This window comes from Elephas maximus, chromosome 8 (genome assembly GCF_024166365.1).
Source record: "Elephas maximus indicus isolate mEleMax1 chromosome 8, mEleMax1 primary haplotype, whole genome shotgun sequence".
Lineage (NCBI taxonomy): Eukaryota > Metazoa > Chordata > Mammalia > Proboscidea > Elephantidae > Elephas > Elephas maximus.
The window spans coordinates 68,827,386-68,849,077 of NC_064826.1; the positions used below are offsets into that span (position 1 = coordinate 68,827,386).

A 21,692-nucleotide genomic window follows, 5' to 3' on the forward strand; every position below is an offset into this window, starting at 1 on the left:
CTAGTCCTCCGGGGTGTCTCGTAGAGGATGGTGCTTACTGCTGTGGCCAGGCCTTCCTTGAGGGCAGCACCGGAGAGGAGCTGCAGCAGCTCAGCAATCCTGTGGGTGTTTCTGACGTGGCTCTGGGAGCTGAGGCTGCAGGAGCCCACGAGGGACCTCCATTGCCCAGGTGTGCATTCAGAACCATCTTCAGGTGGACCCTCAATCACACCCCCACTCAGGGCTGCTTGCTCACCTAAAGAGGTGTGTGTATGGGCTCCAGTGGATGCACGTGGTCCTTCACTTAGTGCATCACCAGTGGACATGGGAGAGGGGAGAGAGATGCCAGCCTTGGGATCTCTAACTCAGACCTACTGCTGTGTCTGAGCCGCTTAAGTGCCAAATGCAAAACCTTTGCTCCTATTCCTGCCTGATCAAACCAAAGTCCCGTTTCCTCCCTCCCCCAGCCCCACTTCCTTTTATCTGAGGGATGCCTGTGGGGGAGAGGTGAAGGGAGGTGGCTCCTGAGGGGTAGGTAGGGTTGGGAGGGATACACAGGATCACCTCAGCAGCTTCAAGGCTACAGGTGGGACCCACCCTCCTCTTCTGTCCCACCCCAGAGCACCTCCCTCGCACAACAGTGAGTCCCCACAACAGACTCCATTAACTTGACTTTTCATGTCAAATATCTTATGTTTAATTAAAAAAAAAAAAATCAGTTAATGTCACAAGGGGCTCCAGGAATGCATGCTTTTGAATTCCAGCCTTGGAGAGGACAAAAGGAGACACTGGTATTTGCAAATATGGCTGCTTTCCATAAAAGGCTTGTGCAGTGGAGAGAAGCCCAGCTCCTCCGCCCAAGTGAGAACACATGGCCCACTGGCCACTGGCTATGGGGACAGTGTCTTTGGTTGGCCAGAGCTTCATCCAGAGCTCTCTGGAAGATGACGTGGCAGGAGGAGGGGGCCGCCCTGCAGCCCCTCTAAGAGGGGCAGAGGCAGGGGGAGGCATTTAAGGTTAGCCTCCTGCTGCCTGAGACTGTATGATTAGTCAGTTAAACCTGTAACAATGTAGGTTTATGATTTGAATTGGGCTCTCCCAGTAGCCCAGGGACACATTGGCAGCCATGATGGGAGCACTGGCCAGAGTGGCCTGCCTGGAAACCATTCTTAGACAATACTGTATTGTTTAGATCCACAAAGAGAATACATTAAAACCATTTATACCAAATAAGAGTAAATAATTATACCAATATAAAGAGGGCCTTTGACCCTTTCATTTTATTAAAATGGCACATAAATGTTAAAACAGTATACTGATCACTTTATACTTGTGCTAAGCCCTGTGGTGTGGCTGAAGAGCGGCACGTGTATCTCCTCCCGAAGGCTGCAGACTCATGCATTGAGCAGTTCGTGTTCTTTATCAGTTTTCCCAACAGCGTCAGGATTTGATAAAGGGTCGAGGTCAGCAAAGAGGCTGAACCAAGCAGTCAGGTCTGAGGCAGCCTTGGCAGGCTCTGGGGAAAGAAGAGGAAACTTCAGCAAACTCACCTTCCAAATACCTACCTCTGTCATGCTGGATGTAGGCAGGTCAGGGGTCATCTTGAAAAGGGAAATTTCAATCAGAAAAATCTCGCCACTCTTTGTCTCCAAAAGCAGGGAATTTCATGTCCCTCTGTTGGTTGGATGGGTAATATCTCTAAACCATGAAGTGAAGCTCAGTGAAAAATCAGCTATTCTGCTAACTAACCCAGCCAACCTATACAAGTTCTTCTCTCCTGCCCTTCTGCGGCTCTCAGCCTCCAGCCCCACCCCAGCTGATGGCCACATTCCACAGAGTTGCTCAAAACCTCAGATTTTGCCACTTCACCACAACCAGGAAATATCACAGTTATTTCATAAAGCGGACTGAATGGCTGAAGAACAAGGTACCTTCCAGTGTCAACTACAGGAATCTTTTTCAAATCTGCTGGGTCTTTAGAAATACTGTGGCCATTCTTCTCACTGTCCAAACCAACAAGCTCAGAGGCGGGTGGCACGAGGCCTGGGCTTCTCTTCTATCAACGTCACTGACCCCTTCAATCCTCTCCCACCAAGGAAAGGAGGGCCTTGACACACCTCCTCGCAGTAGGCTCAAAATTGCCCCCACACCCCAATCACTCTTAAGGCACATTGGAATACTTCTTCCAGTTGCTTCTGCCCTGAGCCACCTGCCCTAACTTCCTGAATACCACGGTTATAGAGCCAAATCATTCTCCAGATGAAGAGAATATCTTCAAAAGAGCACCTGATGCAAGTGATTGCTTAATAAGTAGCGGGCTCTTTTTGTGTATAAATCATTCCACATGAGAATCACTGGCTTGCGTGACCCATTATTATTACTCTATTTCTTCAACAGGTGGGAGTGTTGGAAGTGTGAAGCAAATGGCTCTCTGACAGGTTATCTTTCTAGCTGAGAGCTGCTAGAAATGTGCCTGCCATCTGGCCAAAAAGTCTCAAAAAACACTGGTAAGACAAGTTGCTAAAAATGGTTATACTAGAGTGACTGGATTATGGTGGTATGATTTAGATCAATATAAACAAGGCCTTTGATGCTTTTATTTTATTAAAACAGCACTTAAATGTTAAAACAATATACCGATTACTTTACACTTCTTATACCTCTCCCTTTGTCTTTTTTTAATCTTTTGTAGATGTATTACTTTTATGATGAGATAATCAGTGTATCTTATTTAGAGAGAGAAAACTACTGCTAACAAGACTAGTTGGTAGTATGTGAGTTACTACTACTTAAAATCGATTGAATTCTATGTGCAGTTATCCCTCAAAACTCCTGGTTTATTTTGATATAACCTGAGACTTGAGACAGCTAAACATATCTTGGTTGAGGGAAGGGAAAAAAAAAACTACTGAAAAAAGAGGGAGTAGCTTGTCTTTCTTTAGTCCTGTAAGAGTCACATAAGGAAACTGTATGGGGCAAGGCTGATTAGGTGGATACTCTATCTATATACTTGACAGGGGATTTCAAGATATCTTAAAGATATTTCCAGTTAAAAAAAAATGCGACATGCTCACTTCCCCTTCCTTGTAGCCACCACAAAGGTCTTAGAAGGCCCTGAGACACAGAAGTAGTCTTGCTCAGAGGAGCCAGGTGATTGAGCCAGGTGACTGTACTTTGGGGCAACCCCCTCTTTCCCCAGAGCTCCACAGAGGGAGCAAAAAACCAGGTGCAACTCATTTGCAGAACCCTCAAAAGAGCAGCTATGAAAGCTTTTTGATGATAATGACAGAGACACTTCCTCTAACTTCCTGTGGTCAACAAAGGGAAAGTGGGTGCTGACCAGAGGAACAAAGACAGAGCTGCAGATATAGATGAGATCTCCTGTGGAGCAGATGTTGTCTTTGGGGGCCTGCCCAGATGAGAACAGATCTCATCATAAGCTTGAAAAGACCTCTTCTGAGAACCAAGGAACCTGGCATTTTCTGAGGAGCACTAATTAAATGCCTTATTTAGTGGTGGTGAAGGCATTTTCAGCTAAAGATAGAAAACCTAAGTCGTCTTCCCACCTTGTTGTTTTTGCTTAATATCTCGGGAAGCAAGCACCTAATCGCAGGGAGACAGATATTTGATTTATGCTCATTAGATACAATTCGATAAAGGGGGTTACGAGTTAGAACATTAAGCCAAGAAAAAAAGTCAGAATGTAATTTCTATCATTCTTAAGTGCTCTCAATTTTTGACTCATAGTGACTCCATGTGACAGAGGGGAACTGCCCCATAGGGGTTTTCTAGGTTAATCTTTACAGGGGAGCATATCTCCAGGTCTTTCTCCCACTGAGAGGCTGGGTAGATATGAACTGCCAACCTTTCAGTTAACAGCCGAGTGCTTAACTGTTGCGCCACCAGGGCTCCTTATGTAATATCTAGGAGAGTGAAAAGCTTCCCACACCACATGATTAATGTAATTGGTGTCCCTGAATTGTACACGTAAAAAATGGTGAATTGGCAAATGTGGTGTTATATATTTTTTACCACAATAAAACAAAAAGAAAAAACTCTCTACCCTGTAGCCCCTGCTTTGAGCCTGAGGTGCTCAAATGGAAGTTAGTAAAGACATACAGAAAAGAGAATCAAGAAGGGAAGGCAGCTGACACGTCAGGGGGATGATGCACCGCGTTGCCTTTCATGGCACGGCTGCTGCCATTTGGACTGCTTGCCTTTGGTGCTGGCCATGGAGGAAGAGGAGGATTGGCATTGCTTTCTGACCGGCCTGATGTTCAAAGCCACAGGGCGTTAGATCTGGGATGAGCACTCATCTGGGCCCATCCGTTGCTAGGCACATGGTTCTCAACCACGGTTTGGAACAAACAACTCCCCAAAGGGAAGGGGATGGCATGCCAAGTCCCTTTCTCCATGTTCCCCATACCCGGAATACATTTTAGGAGATATCTGTTGTTGTTAGGTGCTGTAGAGTCGATTTTGACTCACAGTAACCCCATATGACAAGAGTAGAACTGTCCCATAGGGTTTTCTAGGCTTCTTTTTATGGAAGCAGATTACCAGGTTGTGGGTTCAAACCGTTGACCTTTCAGTTAGCAGCCAAGAGCTTAACTGCTGAGCCACCAGGGAGTAGATATGTATAATTATGCCCAATTCAAAAATATGAAAAACTAAGAAAAAGATTCGATTTTGAAAAACAAGGAAAAAAATGGCTTAAACTTAAAGCATTTTTGCTTTTTCGGCTCTCTGCCCATTTTTCTTTCCATCTATTGTCATTTCACGATCACGGCAAAGATTAACAATAGTGTTTCAAGGAAATTAAGTGCCTGGCTGTTCTGTCACAAATGGGGAAAACTTTAAAAAGCACGCCCTGTTAAATGTAGTAATAGAACTAATAAACTGCACATCCTTTCTGCTTCCCATATGATTTAGTCCATTTATTTTCTACTCAGCTAATTTACACTGGGAGGTTTAATTAATACAGATAAATACATGCTATTCCAATCCAAACATACGAGGAGGGAAGAAAGCCTCCCTATATTTCTGCTGTACCTGATAACGGTTTCTAGTTTGTAGAGCCCAAACATTTCCTTAAACTCCCTTGTGCCCTGCTCCTGAGTGACTCAGAGGCACTCACCACTGCTCCTCTGAGGAAAGCAGCCTGGCTTCCCACGGCATTCACTGTGCTGGATGCTTTGGCACAACTCATTGAATTTGGAGCTTTACCATATACTTTTTGCAACTCTTCTTTAATTCCTCAAGTATAACCCTGTCTTCCCAGTGAGACAGGACGTTTTCTCAGTGTGCTCCAAAATACCTAAAACAGTACTGGTAAATGTTTGTGGATTAAGTCTACTGCTGATTTGGACTGTGAAATGTAGACCATCAGATGATGCAGCACTGCTGGGTCCATCACATACCAGACTGCATCCTTTTACTGGGATGCTTGGGTCACAGTGTTTTCTGAAGAAAAGGTTTTGTCTCTGATGAGACCCTCAAGTGAGATCACGTTTAGATGGTGGAGTTCAGCTGGGGCAGGGGAGCCAATTTATAGTGCAAGAATGCCACTCAGTATACGCCACAAAGGAGGAAGACTTGATGCTGTTTGTTCACCCTGCCCTTCTCAGATTTATTTTCGAGTGGACTTAATTATAGAATCACACTATACTTATTAGTTTGCATTTCTGTCTCATCTTCTAGAGTCAAGGGCCCCTGGAAGCCAGGGGTCTTTAGAGCACTGGATACACACTAGATGCTATAATACCTCCTGGCTGAAGTATTTCATTTTAGGCAAGTGGCATTCACACTTATTTATGAAGACTAACCAATGACTAATAAAAAAGGTGGCCTGTGAGCTATTTATTAGCTCTCAAATAATGAAAAAATATAGAGGGTTTTAAAAGGTATTATTATTCATTGAAAAAGCATTATTATTCATTGGATCACAAAGTCTTTCTTCTAAGGTGCCTCTGGGTGAACCTGAACTTCTAACCTTTCAGTTAGTAGCCGAGTTCCTGAACCATCTGCACATCCCAGGTTAGCTGCATTTGAACATACAGTTAACAAAAGCACCAGGTTTCAAGGAACTTTCTGGGGTGATGGAGAGGCAGATTCAAAGCATTGTATTTTTCTGAGTATAAAATGGAACACATTCCCAAAGGAGGCAGAAATAAGTTCACATGTCAAAATGGAGCTCACCTCCCTTTATATCATGGGCATGTTCCCAAAAAGTTATAAAATTCCTCACAAAAGGACAAGTATTATGTGATTCCACTTATATGAAATATCTAGAATAGGCAAATACATAGAGACCAGAATTTATCAGTGGTTATCAGGGATGGGAGGGGGGAAGCGGAGTCACTGCTTAGGGATCACTGGGTTTCTGTCAATGGCGGTGGAATAACTTGGAAACAGATACTGGTGATGGCTGCACAACATGATGAAAATAATCAATGTCAGTGAATTTACATGTAAAAAATGTTAAGTTGGCAAATGTTTTGTTATTTATATTTTTACCACAATAAAACAATAAATTTTTTAAATAAAAATATTCCTGTATATCAAGACATATTTTAAAAGTACCAGAAATAAAAATCATATTTTCAAGCAGTATTTAAAAGTTTATCATGGCAGATTCTTTTATAAAGGGAACAAATGTTTTCTAATTGAATTCTTTTATAATTACAGATTTTTGAAGAGTGCTCACGTAAACACTCATGACACTCAGGAGCCAATGACATCTAGACTCCCTGGGCTTCTCTTTAGCAGAGGTATGAAGGGGGATGATGCCTGAAGATATCCCCTCTCTGGGGCTAAGATTACGGGGACAGCAAACCTCAGAATTTCCACTAAGACATAGGGTATCATTATTTCCTCTCCCATGGTGTGAAGCTGAACCAGTGTGCCAAGTCACACTCTGTCCTCTGAACAGTTATTAAGGTTTGTCCCAGCACTTCGGCTCTATGCACAAGAAGGGATAAAATGGTGCGGCTGTTGACACCAGGAGTCCTAGTGGTACAGTGGTTAAGCACTCAGCTCTAACTGAAAGGTCAGCCATTCGAACCCACCCGCTGCTCCGAGGGAGAAAGGTGTGGCAGTCTGCTTCTATAAAGATTTACAGCCTTGGAAACACTATGGCCAGTTCTACTCTGTCCTATAGGGTCATTCTGAGCTGGAATCAACTCGACGGAAATAGGTTTAGTTTTGTTTTTTGGTTGACACCAGCTATAAAGAAATAAAAGACTATGCTCAGCTACATGACTTGGGGAATTGTTTAGGGAAGGGTACAATGAGGGTAATTACCAATGGAATGCCATGTCAAATTTCAAATGTCTTAGTTTCTGCCAAAAAAAAAGTTTTTTAATAGACCTTATTACATATTAATATTCCTGTAATTGCCATCAACTCTTATCTAGTTTGTATTAGTTTGCTAAGGTGTTTTAAATATGAAGGTGTGGCTAGAAAGACGTCTACCCGTCTCAGAGTAATTCCATCAGGAGAGGGGCAGTGAAGGGTGGGGGCACAAAAGCACTGACAGATCTGTGAACAAAGTGACTCCCCTAGCTCTCAGTACCCCTCGTATGGCAAATGTGCTACCAGTTTGCAGGAACACACAGTATACAATTTTATTAGGGCGACCCTACCCCTTTTACTTACATAAGGGAAAACATAAATCAGCCAGAAATAACACTGGCCAGCCAGAACAGCAAGAGAAGCCAAAATAACACCAACCAGAGCAGCACTGTACCATGAATGTAATTTCACTTTCTGGGAGAGCCCAGGCTGCCCTGATGATCAGGGCCTGGAGAGTTTTGGGGTGGGGTTGGCAGAGGAGGTGTAAGGGGACATCACAGCAATGGGGGCCAAGTACCATCGTGCTTTTCACACTTCCTCTCTGCTGGTCCTCTGTGAGCCCCTGTCTCCATACTTGCGAAGGATGGACAAAAATTTCTACCTCATTTTAGGTTGTTGTATGGGATCTCGTATGTGAAACTAGCTAGTACAGTAGCTGGAGAGCAGGCCCTTAAAAAAGCTAAGCCGAATAGCTATGTTTGTATAGCTCGTCAGACATCAGGACTAACCTCAGGTTCACATCTTAGGGTTGTTCTCTTTTAATCTAGTAATTTGTCAGTTGCTTCCTCCTTCTTTCCCTTTCTCTACCCATCACCCACCCACCCACGCACCCATCCAACAAGTATTTACTGAAAGTCTACTATATTCCAGGCACTAAGCTATGTTCTGGAAATACAGTAGTGAGCAACACAAACAGGCCCTGCCCATGACAATCCAGTGGGAGAGACAGAAAATTGAATCAATTTTACAGTAAGGTGAGATAAATGGAATGATGAAGTACAGGGTGTAGTGGGAGTGGAGAGCAGAAAGTCCTAACCCTGGGTGCTGGGGGGCATAGGGAGAGATGGGGAAGGCTTCCTATATAAAATGACATTAAAGCTGAGAATCTGAAGGATGAGAAGACGTTAACCAGATAAAAGCAAGCATCTGGGGTAGGAAGGCAGATGTCATGCTCTAAGGGGAGGGGTGAGCATGTGCCAAGGCCCAGAGGTAGGGGGAGCAGGGCTCACTGAAGTCCTATATGGCTAGAGTCCAGTGTACTGACATAATATATGGTTCTCCAGCAGAACAACGGCAATGGCGTTAAGTCATGCTAACTAAAATTGTGGGCTTCAATGGGGCTGAAGTCAGGTCCTACAGGACCCTGTAAACCAAGCTGAGGAGTTTAGACCTGATATGAATTGGGGAGAAACTGCAACAACCTGGCAAGTCACAAAACCTTTCCGGGATTCCTTGATTTCTTCTGTAAAATGAGGGGGGAGTAGATGGTCATCAGGGTTCCTTCTATGGACTAAGGTAGGCACTTGAAACCTGTAGCTATCCAAGAGGTGCCTGCGGATGTTCCTCAGCAGGCTTACGGAGTGTTACTTCTTTGATGGAACAAACAATTCCATTGGGTCGTCTTGACAGTGCCTGCTCTGCCTTCAAACTATCTTTAAATATGCCCCATAGCCTTTTCCTTTGCATTATTCCTCTAAGTACAGGAAATTTCAGTAATGCAGAGCCAGGACAAACCAGGAATAGCAAAGTGAAAAGGTGAATTTAAGACAACCCAAAGTCTGGAGCGATGTTAGAATTAAATAGAAACCTGTACCCAGATGGCAATAAACCAAAAAACCAAACCCACTGCCACTGAGTCAATTTCTACTCATAGCAGCTCTATAGGACTGAGTAGAACTGCCCCATGGGGTTTCCAAGGAGTGACTCGTGGATTTGAGCAGCTGAGCTCTTAACCACTGAACCACCAGGGCTTCCAGAAAACCAAAAATCAGTCTTGTTCCATTCTTAGAGTCTTGTTCCATTCTATTCCATTCTAGGATGGCAATAGCATTGGGCAGAATAAAAGCATGCCCGAAGGAACACAGTTAGGGCTTTATATGGGAATGTGGAACAAGACTTCTGATTTTGGTTTGTAGAATCCTAAATTAAAGGTTGTCCTGGTACGTTTATTTTGTGAGCAGCTGGTATTCTTTTCAATATTGGAGTCTATTTCTAAATTAAATTTTGGATACTGGTAGAGAGTAGAGAAGAACGTTGAGTATGAGGCCTATCTCATGTTGAATATTATGGCAATGGCATCTCAGAATTGAGTAGAATAAAAGAAAGTCCTGAAAGAGCACAGTTAGGGCTGTATGTGGAATGTAGAAAAGCCTCCTGATTTTGGATTGTAGAATCCTAAATTAAAAGATGTCCTGGTACATTTATTTTGAGCAGCTGGTATTCTTTTCAGTACCTGAGTCTATCTCTAAATTAAATTTTGGTTATTGGTAAAGAATAGAGAAGAATGTTGAATATGAGGCCTATCTGCCTTGCCTAGTCTCTAACTCAGGCAGCCTTGCTGGCTGGCTCCCTCCCACTCACTTTACGAGGCCTCAGGAAGGTACAATTTTCTCATCATTGCATGACACAGGAAACCCCAGCCCCTATCACACTGATAACTTCAGGAACTCTTCAAAATCCCAGCTAAAATTAACTCCTTCAAATTTTCAGCACAACTTGAACCTACATGTAAGTTCCTTTGTTTTGCTCTCTTTGAGCCTGAGGTAGCGAGGAAGGAAGATGTGACTGTTATCTTACTAAATCTCTCTCCGTTTCATTCCCCCAGAGCATCGAGGCACAGAGTGAGGAGAGGGGCCAAAGAAGAGAGGAAGGCAGGCAGAGCAGAATGGAAGAGAGGAGGACGGGAGAAGACCAGAGAAATGAGGGAGCAAGAGAGAGAAGAGGGGTGGAGAGGGGAAGGCAGGACGTGGGAGGGAGCTGAGGGAGTTATGGAGGTGGGCTGGAGCATTTGACTCTAAGTGTGTTTGCTCTGACACCAGGGAGGGTGCGCTCCACCTGCCCCTCATGGAGGTAGGACGATGGTGAGACTGAGCATGATCGTGCTAGAGTGCACACAAGCAATGAAGATTTCATAAAGCAATCTCAATTTCAAATATTCTATTTTGGAACACAGTTCAACTTCTGTCATGGCGAGGCACACCCGAGTGCCCCTGTCTCTGTCTATGACTAGGATGCCCAGGGCCAGGCTCATCATTACTGTTCCTCTTCTCAAAGGAGAAACCTTAAGGAATCTGTTGGAGAATCACTTTTGCTACTAGACACATCTCACTGAGAAGCAAGAGAACATAGTAAGGTTAAAGGCACAGGTTCCTGAGTGAGAGTATGCAGGTTCAGAATCCAGCCTGATCCTTATAGATGTGTAACCTTGGGCAAATTACTAAGCCTCTCTGTGCCTCAGTTTCCTGGGCTATAAAATGGAGATAATAATAGTATCTGCCTGGTAAGGTCATGGTGAGGATTAAGTACGTTGACACATGTAAAAAGTATATAGAACAGTGCCTTGCACATGATATGTGCCATATTGAGTGTGGGCTATTGTTTTACAACCTACAAATGGCAGATTCACAGAGTCACGCAATATTAGACCTCAACTTCTCTGAAGTGGGGTATAGCTCAGGGATAAGAAGATGGTACTCACTTGCAGAAGAGAGGAAGAAGCTGCTTTGGTTGATTTGGGGTTTGCCTGGTAGATTAGTGTGCCTTCTGCCTGATTTTGCAGATGAGAAAGTAAAGGCCCAGGGAGTTTAAGTGAGAAACACCTCTTTCATTAGACTCAAGTGTAGTTTTGTGCTTTCCCCTGGGACTTGGGGGAAGGCTGAAGTGCCAAGCCCCACGGCCACTGCTCTTATCTGTAGCTCTCTGGTATTGTTTCGGGGCCTCACTGTGGGCCCTGAGCTGAGGTCTTCACACGTGGCCTGCTCAGGAAGAGGGTGTGGGGCTCTGACTTCTCAGTTGTCAGTGTGGGGCACTCATACCAAGTGACACTCAGCCACCCGGTCAAGTGGGAACACTAGACCACACTCCCTGGTCTGCAGCAGCAACCCTGTGTCTCTAAACCTGGGGGGCCAGCCCAAGTGGGATTCATTCTGCAGCACAGCTGGAGGGTCTCCGGCAGGCCCGAGGTACCAGCTGTAGACACCAAACTCCCACCTTCCGACTCCTCACAATTTGTTAGCACCTCCAACACGGGGTAGGCGAGAGGGTGAAACTCAAGTCAGTTGGCAGCATTGCTCATCTGCTGCTCAAGTGAACGATACGGTGAAACTCAGGGTGGAGAAATATTTTTGGATTTCATTTACCCCTGCTATCTCTAAAATGAACAAATCTATCTTGGAAGAAGTACAGCTAGAATGCCCCTTAGAAAGGAGGATGGAGAAACTTATCTGACATACTTTGGAACTGTTATCAGGAGGGATCAGTCTCTGGAGAAGGACATCATAGTTGGTAAAATATTCAATGAGACGGATTGACACAGTGGCTACAACAGTAGGCTCAAACACAAAAATGACTGTGAGGTGGTGCAGGACCTGGCAGTGTTTCGTTCTGTTGTACACAGGGTCACTACCACCACCACAACAATCTCTAAACTCCATTACTACATAAATGAGTTGGCTACAAAACAGGCACAAAACAGGACTCACGAAGGCAGATAAAAGCAGTCATGTATTTCATAAAAAAAGAGGAAAGCCTTTTTTTTTTTTTTTGTCTTTCCCACCAACTTCTTGCTGAGTCCATGATCTCATCCCCGAAGACCTGGGTTTTTAACAGTCCATAATTACTTACTCAGGAACCCTGGTGGTGTAGTGGTTAAGTGCTACGGCTGCTAACCAAACGGTCGGCAGTTCGAATCCATGAGGCACTCCTTGGAAACTCTATGGGGCAGTTCTTCTCTGTCCTATAGGGTCGGTATGAGTTGGAATCGACTCGATGGCACTGGGTTTGGTTCTGGGTTTAATTACTTAATTATTCCAGCTCTGCCATTTGTTCTTGGCTTTGTGCCAGATAAACACATTGTGTATTAAGGAGATAGCCTAAATTTGCAGTAAAACCAAAATGACTTTAGAATTTAATAGTGATACCTGTCTTACCATTAAAGTGATAAGAAATGAGGAAAAAAAGAGTTGAAAAGAAATGCTAAAAAATGATTTCCTTCCTGAGGCCTGTTTGTTTAGAAAGGCAAACTTGAACATTTGAATTTAAATCCGGGTTTTGGTTTTTGCACTTTAAACCAATGTGCTCCCCGTGCCAACGATTCTCAACCAGTGCGCTAGCCTGCTGGGGAACCTCACGTACCCAGAACCCTTACCAATGCCGCCTACCCATTTTGGCTGAGGATGCCATCTGAATTGGGCGGAACAGCTGAGTGAGGGGATTCTCAGGGTAGGAGTGGGATGGGATGGTGGGAGAGCAGGAGTTAGCGTGAGATAAAACTTAGTGTGAGTAAGAGTTAAGAGGCCCAGCAGAAATAGTTTCCACCGTGTAATGTCAATCAGCAGCCACAAAGAAGGTGTGTTTATGATATGTCTCCTCCTGAGTAGATGGAGATCTCAGGGCAGTGGCCAGGCAGGAAGAGCCAAGCAAATAGGGCCATAACTGCAAAGGCAACTTAATCTTCTCAAGTAGGCCATGAAAGACACCTAAAATCCAAGACACACAGCAAGATTGATAACCACGCCTCCAGCCTCTGACTAACGGGAAGTGTTGACATAGGGAGAAAACGATGAGAATAGATTTTAAACCCTGCAACATATTTTAAAGTCAGAATGGGATCCTGAGGCTTCCCCTAAAGGGTCACTGGATGTAAAATAAAAATACAGAAAGCAGAAAAGAGAAAAACAAGGAAGAAATACCGTTTGGGATGGAAAAGACAAAAAAAACCCATTTCAATCTCAAGGGCAGCACATACCTTGAAGCGAGGCCTGGAAGTCTTTCATATTTTGGTCTAAAAGCTGTGAAGGGAGGAATCCTGAGCCTGCCTGGGGTTTGGGGTCTGGCTCTCCTGGAGCCCCGGGCGGAGCTGGCTCTTTCAGTCGACTGTCTCCAAACACAGCAGCCCACTCTTTGCTGAACTCGCCCTCTTCTAGGGAGGAAGCATTGAAGATCTCATTCAGCAGCAGCAGGTCATCTTTGTCGGTACCTTCAGGTTCTGCGGCCCCTGCCATTGGGCCCAGGCAAGCTGATTAAAGTAACGGCACAAAACACACCATCACAGAGGCACCACGCCACCTGGGAACAAATGCTAAGGAGGGCTGGGAGGGGATGGGCTACATGATGGCTAGATTTAAGAAAAGGTGAATCAAAACATAAACTAATCCCTTTAGGGCCCTCTTTGAACAGATTACAGGATTAAATTTCTAGCCCCATTCTCACTCATCCCAAGCCCAGTTTCTGGGGGTCTTTAGAGTTACGTTTAAATATTTTCCACAAACACTCTATGGTTTTCGCTTTTTCTTAATACAAAGGAAAATTTACCAAAACATTTTTTCAGATATGAAACAGAACCAGGATTGAAAGCATGTTGGAGATCTTAGTTTCTTGTTCGTACAGCTTCCTGAATCTTCCCACACAACGAGCCCTCGATCCACACTGCCTGGGCGACAACCACCAACATACCGTGTGGCAGCCTGCCCTGCTGCCCAGGGGGAGCGGGAATGCTCACCACACCCTGACTGGCCCAAGGGAGCAAGGGAAGCAAAGGATGTTTGGAAACTGGCTTGACCAAGCAAGGCATCCTTGTTTCTTTCGCCTTTGCTGAAACACAGCTGCAGGAAGTGAAGGAAAGCTGGCCTGGTTTTCCTGAAGGCAGAAGGTGAGAGAGTAACAGGGGTACTGGGCAAATGAAGGAATGACCCAGAAGGTGAGTTTCATAGGCCAGAGACGCAACTCTGGAGAATTGGAGCGAGCACCAGGTTGAGGGGAGAGTCATAGCGGCATCCCTTACTTGATCTATGACTTAAGCAGACCTTCACCCCTCTAAGCCAGGTTAAAATACTGATAATGCCCACCTCAGAGAATTGTCAGGAACACACACACACACAAATACATCTAATACACCTTAAACCTCATTACCTATCTTAGAAAGACAATTTTAAAGAAGAGAACCATCCTTATAGTATCCACATTGATAAAACACTAAATATTGAATACAAGTAGAACGGAGCATTACCATCAGAAATCACACAACAAGAGCTTTCATTGAGTTTTCAACATATTTTGAGAATCAAGGACAGATTTAACTGTAGGTTGTTAAATCATCACTTGAGCACTACAAACTTTTTGTTGTAAGTGATGAAGAGAAGAGAAGGAAAATCACGATGTACACATTTTTTCTGAACAATATTGTAATTCTGACACTGTCATATTAAGTGAGATCCAAAGGTTTTCCTCAAATATACGATAATTGGTAAGTGAAGGCTTTTTTTTTTTTTTTTAAACATAAAGCTTATCTCTGTCAGCTTTACTGGATCTATTTTCAACCACACTGTACATAAAGATCTAGAGATAAAGGGGGGTTTTGATGTGCTAAGCAGACTGGTTATAAATCAGGGAGCACTGGAGTCTAGTCACACCCATATCACTGTGGTTTAAAAATAGTGGCAAAACATTGCTTTAATTGGACAACTGTCTAATTTAAGTGTTCTCTTTGTTTTTGTTATCACAGAAATTTTTACTGAGACTTAGCCTGGAGGTGTAGGAGGTGAGAAGATGAGGAAATCGGCATTTGAAACAAGTTTCAGAGGCAGTTCTATGGAACCAGGGTGCACGGGAACCACCCAGAGCTGTGCATGGTGGTAAGACAGCTCCAAGTGGTGGGCAGGTGAGGCAAGACAGCCCACCTCTGTGAATGAAGGAGCTGAAGGACAGCCACCCTGTCTGTGTCAGGGTGTATCCATCAACACCTACATCTCAGCACCCTCTTCACTAGGTATCATCCTTTTTACACGAATTAACCTCACTAATCTCTGCACTTCCTACTTTTAGTTGGAACTTGAATGCCTAAAATCCTTCTCACTGTTTCTGGTCTTCTGAAACTAGATGACTACTGAGCCAAACCTGTTTACTGAAAACAACTCAAGTCAATGAGTAGACCCTAGAAGAATAAACCAAAGAAAAAAAAGAAAACCCAAACCTGTTGCTGTCAAGTTCATTCTGACTCATGGCAACCCTATAGGACAGAGTAGAACTGCCCCACAGGGTTTCCAAGGAGCGGCTGGTGGATTCGAATTGCTGACCTTTTGGTTAGTGGCATAGCTCCTAACCACTATGCCACCAGGAATAGATGACTTTAAATGAGTGCTGGAAATTATGTGTATTCTCCCAGCAGTCACTTTGTTCAACCCTCTGCTAAATCAAACGTTGGGGGAAGATGCACAGCTTTAATCTAGAAGTCAGTCTAGGGAAGATCATAACTAACATGTGCAACAACAAATAAATGTTGAACCTTTCAAAATAAAAAAAACAGTCCAAAACAGCTTTGTCTTAGTTCTGACTGTTTAGGTTTTGTGCTATGGTATCTGTAGGGACTTCTGTTGTTTTTATCCAGTTCTTCAGTTTTCTTACTGGGGAGAAATCTCCTCCACGTGATCCTGGTGAGACTTAAGATGCCTTATCACACCCACCCAGGTGGATGTGTGACCCAGGCTGGCCAGAGTCTTCCATCTCTCAGACCATAGTGACTGGCTCAGGGATGGGCGCATGCCAGAAGCTTCCCTGAGTTTGGTATACGGAAATTAGAAGATGGTCGCTCTATCTTTGGGATCCCAAATTCTAAACATGCTGGTTTCAGGCTGCAGTGACAATGAAGCCAACACACTGAGGGAAACAGCATGAAGAGTTAGAGGGAGAAGTCTTGACAACACTGTCTAAACAAACCCCTGGATCCAGCCTTGCTTGAAGCCAGCTCACCATTGTGTGTTCCTAGTTATCTGGACCAATAAATTCTTTTTTTTTTGTTTGTTTATTCTTTTTAAACCTAAACTATTTGTTTGCAACAACAAACAAATTATTAATTAATACTGTCTCCTATCACACACAAACAGTGACAGAGATGAGAAAAGGACCTGCAGTGAGGATGATATTATCTAGAGTCAGTTCTGAATAGAGATTTTGCCTGTACTGAAGTCCACCATTGAATCTGGCCTATTGCTTACTGTCCTGATTATTTAACAGTTAAAGCATATTGCACACTGAATATTTCCTCTTTTCAGAGAAGTTAGTACTTAGCTAAAAGCAATGAAACTGCCACTGACTTGAACCAGAAAACAGGGAAGCCTCCCAATTATTGCACTGATAATTAACATGCTTGAAATTACTATACATAACTTGTAAGAAAAACTTAATTACAGGTAGAAAAGGACAGGCTTAGATCTGAAATCAGACAAGTCGAGACTTGAGAAATAACACTAGTCAGTTGGCTCTTACAAATCATGCTATCATTTTCTTTGAAAATAATTGAGCTCGACTGAGAGAACATGGGGACACACACAGAGATGTGTTAATCTCTTTGAAAGAAGCCCTGTTAGCAGATACATAACTAGAGGCATAGCTTCCACCCATATCTATAAATATCTATAAACAAGTATTATTACTGGGATTAGGGTGCCCCCCATCCTGCTTTTCTATTAAGGATGAACAGAGGCTGTGGAGCTCTCATCTCAAATCCACAGATGCTGCTCCAATCCCCCTTCACCCTCTTGCAGGCTCCCATGCCTTCATGTTTATTTTTATATCAGATAACCCAAGGTTTGATGCTACTTAAAATATAAAGGCCAATAGACATGACATTCTTAAATTCTTACCTCTCTGCCTCGAACTCTGACCCTTCATGCATCCCCTCTCCCTTCCTAATATTAGCTCCCTCTCTACCCTGCCCCTCCTTTCCTGCTATTATTTAGCCCTGACATCTTTAGTGTTTGACTCTTCAATGCTTCCTCCCCTGGCCTCAGAAGATGTGTGCACATCCCAGCAATAATCAAACCCTCATTTGATAGTGCTGCCTTCTTTTCAGGTTACTGTTCTAGTTGCTTTTTCCTTCCACAGCCACATACTATACTTCGTCACCATTCTTTTTCAGCTGTCTGTAATCAAGTTCTTGCCCCTACCCTATCCTGAAAGGGCTTTTTGGAAGGTTACTTGTGGGATCTTCACAGCCCAATCCAACTCTCTTTTCTCAGGCCTCCACCTCTATAGCATTTTGTGCTGCTGCCTTGTTTTGATATATTATCATCTCCTGGGAGTTCCCATGAGGTAGCTCACTTGGATGTTCCCCTATCTCCCCTCCCTATGTTCTTGATGGAAGATCTTATCTATTCTTATGGTTCCAATCTCAACATGGAAGAGTCTCAAACCTCTATCTCCAAGTTCCTTCTTGAACTCTGGTAACAAATTCCTGACTCAGGGGCCCTTTCGGGTTTGCCCATGGGTGAGGCTGCTGGCACCCTCCCACTGTGTACCTTTACCTCAGCCCAGCGATGAGATTATTACCGTCTTACTCAAAACCTTCAATGGGTTCCCCTGACTAGCGACTAAAGTAATACTCTTTCAGTAGCCTTCAGGACCTCTCTGGCCAAGCTCTAATGCACTCCTTTCAGCAACCCATCACCACTGCCTTCTGGGCAGCCTACAATTCAGCAAAACTCTTCTACTTGCTATTTTTCAAACACACTTATCTGTGTATGTCTGGGAACCTCCTATTTTTCTCTTGTGAGATGCCCTGGGGTAATGAAGCATAAGGATCCTAAGGTTAGGTGACTTGCCCAAGGTTGTATCATTTATCAGCGATAGATAATCTGGTTGGGGACCCCTGGCTCATAGGTCAAGGTGTTTTCTCATTGCAGCATACTGTTTTCACTTTAGAACCTCTTATGGGTTGACTTGTGCTCCCCGCCCCCACCCCCCCCCCCAAAAAAAAGATAGGATGAAGTCTTAACCATTACATCTGTGAATATGACCCCATTTGGAAACTGGGTCTTTGAGATGTTATCATATTAACATGAAGCCATACCAGAGTAGGGTATGTCCTAATCTCATTGAGTGGTGTCTTATAAAAAAGAACAGAACAGAGGGAAGAGGCCATGTGAAAATGCATTTACAAGCCAAAAAATGTCAAGGATTGCTGGGAGCCACCAGAAATTAGTAGACAGGGATGGAACTAATTTTCCCTCAGAGCCCTCAGAAAGAATCAACATGGCTGATACCCTGATGTGGAATTCTACCCTCTAGAACTGTGAGACATCAAATTTGTTCTTTAATGCCTCCCACACTCTGTGGTATTTTCTTTCAGCAGCCCTAGAAAACTAATAGAGAACCTTTTAAGAATCTCATGTATAAACTAATATTTAAGCTTTTGTAAAGTTCTGATGGTTGATTAAGGCCAGACGGCTCCACAGGCAGCCAGGCAAAGGTCTTGGTTGCAGGTACCGAGAAGGAGTGGCTGAGATGGTGGAACTACTTACGCTGCGAAGTGTTTAACAATTATTAAAAAGTTCTCATGTCCCTGAGAAAACATTCCCTAAGAGAACTGATCCTGAACCAATGAGCTCTAGCTTTGTGAAAATTGACATACAGCGGACGCTTCCTTAGGTTGAGACAGAGTGGGGGTAACAGGAAGCCAAAGTGTGAAACTGGTGACAGCCAGCTCAGGTAATATTTTTGAAATCATACTGAGTTTCATGACCTCAGCATAAATTAGAACACAGAAAATGGAAACAACTTCATAGACCAAAAATGAGAGCACAGAAAAACAAGAAGATAAATGTCATTTAGTTTACCTTCATCTGTATGTGAAACAGGAAGACTCCGTTTCTCTGGTTTTCTCCCTGGTACCCACTCTTGACATTATGACTAATCGCAAAGGTTGCGCACACTTGCAATACAGATGAAAAACCCCAAACACCAACACTATCCTCACATCACCCAAAAGAGGGTATGGGGAAAAGAATGGCAGGAAACCACCTTGCAGAAACATCTAACAAAAAAATACAGTCTTCATTACAAAAGACTCTGCTAAAAAAAAAAAAGTTGTGCTTATTTAGAATTCAAGAATACTGCTTTTAAAAACTCCCATCTGGTAAAAAAACGACATAGACTATAATAAGAAGAGATGGGGAGAAAAACCACCCTTACCCACTCTCCAAAAAAAAAAAAAGCCCAAAACAAAACAAACCAACAGTGCTTGACAATGAGTAGTCACTCCCAAAATACTTGCTGATGATCCCCAAGCCTGCTCCTCCATTTTAGTATTAGATCTTAACAACTAAGCAATCTTATCAAAAAATCATAAGACCTGGAGTTGAGGTAAATTCTTTTCTATACAGAACACTACTGACTACATGGTGATCATGTAACAAAAGTATGTGATTTGAAAAGGGTGGTAACGTTTTACAAGAGGACCAAGGCCAGCAGTCCATCCCAGGATAATGAAGAAGACAGGGAGAGGGAAAGTTGATGACAAAAGATAAGGAGCATTGTATTTATCATATTGCATTTGAGGAAGCATAACAGCCCTAAAAACCAGTTGTCAGACAGTCCATTTTGACTCATAGTGACCCCATGTATGTCAGAGTAGAATGGTGCAACATGGCTTTTTAGTGGCTGATTATTCGGTAGTTGGTCGACAGGCTTTTCTCCCAAGGTGCATCTGGGTGGACTTGAACCTTCAACCTTTCAGTTAGTAGCCAAGTGCATTAACCATTTGCACCATCCAGGGACTCCACAAGATCCCTAGTCAATACACGGATAACCACATGAGACAAGTTTGGACAAAGAGAAATAAACAGGTATTATCACCATGGGCTACAGCCCTGGTGGCGCCGTGGTTAAGCGTTTGGCTGCTAACCAAAAGGCTGGCAGTTTGAATTCACCAGCCGCTCCTTGGAAACCCTATAGGGCAGTTCTACTACATCATATAGGGTCACTATGAGTGGAAATCGACTTGAGGGCAACAAATTTTTTTTTAAATAACCATGGGCTACATGCCCTCACCCAGACCTACTGTAGCTACTGATTGAGCTTTGAATCGTTCTGACGCGTAGCTGCAATTTGCAACTACAAGTCCAGAAGTAGGAACCAAGAGCGTAAAAGACAAAAAAATATAATTGCAGTACAGGTAATTACTTTCTTTTTCAATTGGCTCAATTAGTCTTGTCCTGGATAGGAGACTTTTGGGTAAGGCTAAGTCGTAAGATTTAGGTGAGCTGAAATTCGTCTAACTCTTCTCTGTTTTATTCCCCCACTTTTTGTTCAGTTATCTGTTGGTTGTTTTCTGTGGCCCAATTTTGAGGAACACAAAGACTTCTACGTATTATAATTCATGAATTGAGGTTGGGATCATCACGTGTGGTCAGCAGGTGATTTCGGAGCCACTTTCAAACACCTCAAAATGTTACTATGTTTCTTTTTTACTTACAACATTTTATAAACTGTCGTCAAATATTGCTTTATAAAGCAATATCTTCTTAGTTGGGGGAAATACATTTCATTATGATACTGAATTAGAGATTTTCTGGACAACGGCTCCTTGAGGATTGTTGCTGTTGTCATAACTGGTGGGCTTTTTGATAGCATTATACCACAGCTTAGCTATTACTCATCAAATAGAATTACTACTGGGAGTGAAAGGCCCCAAGCAGCAGGGTGCTAGAGCTTTATAGCCCCCAAGTCCTATAAAGTCAGCCATCCCTGGATTAAGATCTTTCTATTTCTTGGCTGTTTAATGTCTTGCATTTTATAATCAGCATTTTAATTCAGGATTGGGCCTTCAGGCAGTTTTCCAAAGGGCTCGTATTTTGAAGTCAACAACAAATTAACGAGTGTTCTTTTCTTCAGTCACCTCAAGTTCTCTGTCCACTGGGAAAGCAGTTTTATACTAGGGGCCATGTTAATACTTTTAAGCTGGCCTATGGACTGCAACACAGAAGAGGCAGCAGATAGTGGGGAAGGATTGCTTAGGCCTCAAGAAGAGCTTTGGGGCTTGGCAGTGATAAAAAGAAAGGAGAAATTATATGACATTGCATTTAACTAAGCAAGTCTGTAAATCAATTTTTCTGCCTGAGAACAAGTACCCATTTTAGGGGAAAGTGCATTCACATCTCTAAAGAGAGTGCTCAAAAAAAAAGGGGTATGAGCAGCTATTCCATGAAACTAATGAAGACTGTAACTATAAACCAATGAGGTATAAATGTTGTTTTAAATAAGCTGAAAGATACCAATCTTCTTCTAAGTATCATGGCATATGCTTTCAAGGAAGCTTCTAAAAGTGAGCATGTATCTCAGGCAGTGGCATTTCTGATGTACTTCTGTGA

The 21,692-nt window shown here is 43.3% G+C and overlaps 1 protein-coding gene across 11 annotated transcripts in view; it reads right to left on the minus strand.

Annotated features, from left to right (window-relative positions):
- Positions 1-641: 641 nt before the first annotated feature.
- The window catches only part of ICA1 (islet cell autoantigen 1), a 144,875-nt gene continuing 123,824 nt past the window's right edge, over positions 642-21,692 (minus strand). For 8 of the 11 annotated variants that reach the window (XM_049893308.1, XM_049893312.1, XM_049893309.1 and 5 more), the window contains 2 exons: positions 13,298-13,567; positions 643-1,495 (listed from right to left, as the gene is read on the minus strand). In XM_049893308.1, the coding sequence (XP_049749265.1) occupies positions 1,374-1,495; positions 13,298-13,567 (392 nt within the window). In that variant the 3' untranslated portion in view covers positions 643-1,373. Of the gene's footprint in view, positions 1,496-13,297; positions 13,568-21,692 lie in introns of all 11 variants that reach the window. The other 3 variants (XM_049893314.1, XM_049893313.1, XM_049893311.1) reach the window with 2 other exon arrangements.